General features: G+C 33.8%; 1 protein-coding gene across 1 annotated transcript; it reads right to left on the bottom strand.

The window, feature by feature from the left end:
- Positions 1-4,717: 4,717 nt before the first annotated feature.
- On the bottom strand, positions 4,718-5,302 carry LOC115231710 (G2/mitotic-specific cyclin S13-7-like). The gene has a single exon (XM_029801670.1). It carries the CDS (start codon positions 5,300-5,302, stop codon positions 4,718-4,720), a length of 585 nt encoding a protein of 194 aa, XP_029657530.1.
- Positions 5,303-5,511: the final 209 nt, after the last annotated feature.

Genomic DNA, 5,511 nt, shown 5'->3' with positions numbered 1-5,511 from the left:
TACCAATCAATTTTATATTTTTTCAACTACAAAAATGTTTTGTGGTGATTTTATGTCGTAAAATTTCAAAACAGTAAAATTTTCACTGTTTCATGTAACCAATCAAAAATGCACTTTTCAAACATTCTCATTGGGAATCCATTTCGAAGATTTAAAGCTAGTTTTAACATTCTATTTATTATTAAGACATTAGAATAATAATAAACAAACATTGGTTAATCAAAATTTCCTATTTTAAATAAAATAACTTCTAAATACAGTTTGTAGCATTCATCGATTCCGTTGTGGAAAGCTATTTTCGGCTTACGAAACCCACGGTATCTCGTGCTGCATGAGTGCCGGAAGAATCCTTCAGCAATTGTCTATTAACGATTTTATCCAAAGAGCTGTCTGTTAGGTTGGTTTTTCCATCAATACTGTATCCACTGGACCCAAAAGGTCGGTCGAGGTCGGTTAATATCAATAAATTAACAATTATATCTTCCCTTCGTCTTGTTGAAGTAAGTTTATCACCAATTCTCACCAAGAAATCTATAGCGGACCACTAGCTCTCCTTTGGGTATGGCTAGGGTAGTTAAACACCTTAACCGGGCGTTTGGTTCATTCCACAACGCCAGTCATGCTTACTATAATTGGTCCACTTGGTACTGTAATTGTACATGTGCCTACAATCAAGTGAGTCACATATCTCAAAGTTTGAGAATATTATGCACCCATTCTGAGCAGAGATATCCAATCATTGGCTTTAACATATGAAACTTTTTTACGAACACCGCCTATCTTGAGAGAAATTTTGGAGAGAACTGGCTACTATATATAAATATTAAATAGTGGTCAATCTAAGATCGTAAAAAATAGTCATTCCCATACTGCTTATTTAAACATTGGTTAATAAAAGACTCTTCTTTAGCACCATGGAACGGTTTCCTCGTTATAGGAAATTGGCCTTAATGCATTTAAAAACTCAGAAAATTTTATATTAGCACAATAAGTAAAAACTTATATAATGCATAAATCTCTTGTATCATAATCTCTGATGTTTTCTTCAGAGCAGGCGTCAGCGCATATATTTGAAAACTTTAATTGGTCTGAAGAAGTCCCATATAATCTTCACATTCGGAAAGTCATTTTATTTCCAAAAATTTAAGATATTCCAAAGACGTTAAAAAGTTATTCCATTTTTTAATCAAAAGGATCTATGGTCTGTTATATCAAGAGAAATAATTCATTGAAGTGGGTTTATAAACATTTGTGTTTTAAAAAATAATTATTGATAATTTTTATTATTTTATTCTATTTTTACGGAGAATCTCAACTCCAGAAAACCTCGGGTTAGACTAATCACTGCCTAATTTGCTCACTTTTCGAAAAATACGGATACAGCGTTTCCGTCTTGTTCCTAAAGTAATAAAAAAATTTCCTAGTGGATATTGTCTAGCCTTGATCATCTATAAAATCCAAAATTGTGCAAATATGCACGGTTCAATATGATAAATCCATAATGATTCAATATAAACTATTGGCGATTTTTTAAAAAAGAAAATTTTATTTGCTTTTTATTAAGTTAATTACTTTTTTTAAACAAACGATTAAAAAACCTTTCTTTTTCTTTTCGACATCAAATTTCATTCCACATAAAATTTTACCAGAACCGCTCAAAATTGTTTTACTGTACTTAAATCTAAAAAGAACCTTGAATCTCGGTGAATATATATGACGGGCTCAATTGACGAAGGAAACGCCTCGGATATTCGGTATAGTTTAGTCAAAATTCCAACATCCTTTGGCGTTAGGGTCCCGCTTGCTATTGAACGTAAGAAAATTTATATTGTATACATTCCACAACAAGGCCATGCGTAGTCATCACGAGTAATCCCGAACGATTTTCAAGAGGATCATCTTCATGTAAAGACTGTCCAGGAAGAGTTCCTTGTATAAAAGTTTCCTCGTTTTCTGTTAAATTGTATTCTTTTGTTCTAATTTTGTCTCCTCAATGACATGCTGGTAAAATTCCGTGTTATCTCGACACGTTCTGAGAGAATGGTTGATATCTTTTGAATCATTATTTTTTTAAAGAAATATCATAATCATTTTCAAGTTTGTCTTGTAAATACATTTCACTAGCATCTAGATTTCCAATATTTTTGTCTAAATTTGTTAACATCTGCCCAGAATTACTGCTATCTATATTGATTATTTTTTGGAAATTACCATTAGCGTGCATTATTCTATCCTGAGTGTCATCGCGATCTTCACTATTTTCATTATTATCCGATGAAACGACATTTGAATTTCCACTATTTGAGTCTAAAGTAGGTTGACCAACATCATCCATTTATGACGGTATTATTTATTATTTTTGTCTAAAAAATTAAAAATAGGGAATTTAGAAAATATTAAATAAGCTATTTAAAAACTAAACAAGCGATGTGACTTGATTTTCATTGTTAAAATTGAGTCATCGCATGTTCCAAAAAGTCAGCAGTCACTCTATTCACGAAAAATAGGAAGATGGGGACGAAAACTATTGATGTCACGTTGAACGGAATTCCAATACCACAAAGAAAAAAACAAGAGATATTGGGAGTAACGTTTGATACTTTCTGTTTTTCACCTCACGTAGAATCGATCGTATCAACCTGTATAAAGAAGATCAATTTTGTAAAAGCCTTCCTTTGGAACTGTGGGAGAACTTATCCGCCAGGGGTAGAGACCCTTTACAAGCAGTATATCGAGCCAACAATAGGCTATGCATGTGCTGATTGGGGCAACGAACCGGCTAAAAATCGAAAAAATTCAAGAAAGATCTATCAACCTACTGAAAGACCATACCGATAGGGAAATTGTCCATAGAACACTGGAATCTCTCGTAGAGGCAAATGGGGGGATCGTGGAAATGGACCACAAACCATTCACCGTACATACAGAAAGTATGTGGGGTCACGGTCGGAACATCGTGAAAAGATGGCTCGACTGTTGAGAAGTGTCGGAATCACCTGAACGTGTTAGTTAATGGTTAAGACGGTGATTTTGTTTGGCTTAAATAATAATAATAAAAATGAATAAGCAACATTCAATAGTGTCAAGATCAATTGCAAAAACAACTAGGCAAAAACCTATATATTTGCATGTTTACGAAAATCAAACATGTTTACATTGATTTCGTAATCATTGGGAAGACCAGTCATGATCTGTGTATATAATAAAATCAAAACACACGTTAGACGAAAACAGGGGTGCATGACGGAGACATCAAAAGCTGTATTTTCATAAAGATAGAGGAAAGGTGACCATTAATAACAAGAGCATTGAGTCGGGTGAAGAGGAACAGTCCAGGGATATCACCCATAAAAGCACGACTCCTGCTAGCAGGGATTCAACATCTTCACCCAGTGATCAATCTCGGGATACCACCAATGCGGGCTATGAACCTTGTTGGCATATACAAGTTTGCCGAATTCTATTTTGGGGGTTGACCCGTCGCTTCGTATGTTCTCCTACTTGCATTACTTGAAAACAATGTGTTATATTCACTTCTTCAATTTGCAACTTTATTACGAATAAATTAGCACTTGCTTTGATATAAATTTCTATTTTTTAATTTACTTGGACATCAAATAGAGGCATTGGATACAAAATCTTTTGAGGGTTTTAAAGACAAGGATATCTAAGTATCCAACCAGGATATCTAATTTGTTTATTTAAAATTCCAAAAGACTTTGAATAGATTTATTCAGTGCTTGTTCACCGATATACTATCTCCTAAATTAAGATTAAATGCCCATAGGTTACATATAAATAAAATCAGTCCGATTTTAGATTATTTCCGATGATTGTAGCAATTAACTGATTATGTTAAAATAATAACGCAAAATAGATTGAATTTCTTAAATACCAATTAAATTGGCAGTCTCTATGTTCCTCTCTCGGAGTGAATTCCACTGTTGGAGTGAATTTGAGAACGATCAAAAAATAGAATCTCGTTCTTTTGTCATTACTCCAAATTCGAGAGGCTCTAACTTACATTGTATAAGTGCAATGCCTGCTTCAACATTGTTTAATTTTCAATGCAAAAGAGGTTAAAATGCATATTTTGATAAAATGCAAACTTGAATTTCAAAATTGTAAATTTGAAATTTTCAATTGCAATTAGAAGTTTGTGTTTTGCAGATGCCATTTGAAGTTCGTACTTGCAAATTGAATTATGCAGATGACATTTGAAGTAAATCTTAATAACCCGAATAAACTGCTAATCACAGGACACTGTCAATTAAAGGTCGATATTCAACATAAATCAATAAAACAGCAATAAATTCAATTCTAAAAGAAACACAAAGAAGTATTAAAACAAAAGTAAAGTTCAAATATCACTCGATTAAACAGACAGATTTCTAAAAAACTAGGAATAACCCACCAACCTCTCTGCTGACATATGAATCATCCCAATTCTGCATATTATGGTGATTTTCACTCTCACGCGAACTAAAAGCCTCATGTCCCAATGCTGACAAAGATGCCAAATGAGGTTTAACAACGTTCAAAACATAAGCAATGCAATTGGTCAGTTTAGGCAGATCATAACCACAGCAAAACTGCTCGTACTTTATATATAGGTCTGACAATTTTCATAAGGACCACCGAAATTGCGGAAGCCAGCATTGATCTCGGAAATTCAGCAGACACTGAATCCACAGGACATAAGTTAGCATCTAAAATGTCACTTCTTGAATACTTTGGAACTCTGAATCAGCTTGTACTGGGAATAATTTGGAATATCAATATCGTCAGAGAAATATGACTGCAAAAACAGCTTGAGCCACAGAAAAGGAGTGGGGACTTGAAGCGCCCAGTCCAAGGCAAAAAGGATCTTAATTTCCATAGCAATCACATCTTTAGAAGTAAAGGCATCTGCTGTCATGCCAGAGTAGTCAGACACACAACAAGAATCGTCAGACTCGAATTTTGCTGCCAAAAAGAGACAAGTGATTCCAATAAGTTGTAGTTCAGACATTTTAGTGTTACTCAACGCAAGATATCTGTCCAAAATATCCACGGAAAGGTAAAATATTTCCCGGTCGTGTTGAAAAGTTTTGGTCACTTTCATGAGCCAGTGAATCAGTTTCGCTCTCGCATAACAGGTCACGTTCAAGGGCTTGAAGGAATTTGGAGGACAGTGCTTGGACTCAATCTCTAACCACAATTTTATGATCTTGGTTTGCTTGCTCTCAGGTTTATGATGAAGGCTATGATCTGTCCTGAACATGGCTCGGAATGGGGCGTTTCGACTTAATAAAGTCGGCATTTCAAATATTTCGAATGAAAATCAAAGGAAAAAAACTGGCATTAACTTAATTTTATTGTAAGAAAATATCTTTTTAAATAATTTATTTTAAAAAGAAGCTATATAAGTAATATTATTTGACTTTAGTGAGAAAGCTGGTAAATAAATAAACAAAAAATTAAATTTTAGACTAAACTGATATAATAATCTGTGACATGGGCAACTATGTC

The sequence above is a fragment of the Octopus sinensis genome, unplaced genomic scaffold (genome assembly GCF_006345805.1).
Source record: "Octopus sinensis unplaced genomic scaffold, ASM634580v1 Contig18750, whole genome shotgun sequence".
Taxonomy (NCBI): Eukaryota; Metazoa; Mollusca; class Cephalopoda; order Octopoda; family Octopodidae; genus Octopus; species Octopus sinensis.
This window is presented reverse-complemented; position numbering and strand designations above follow the sequence as displayed.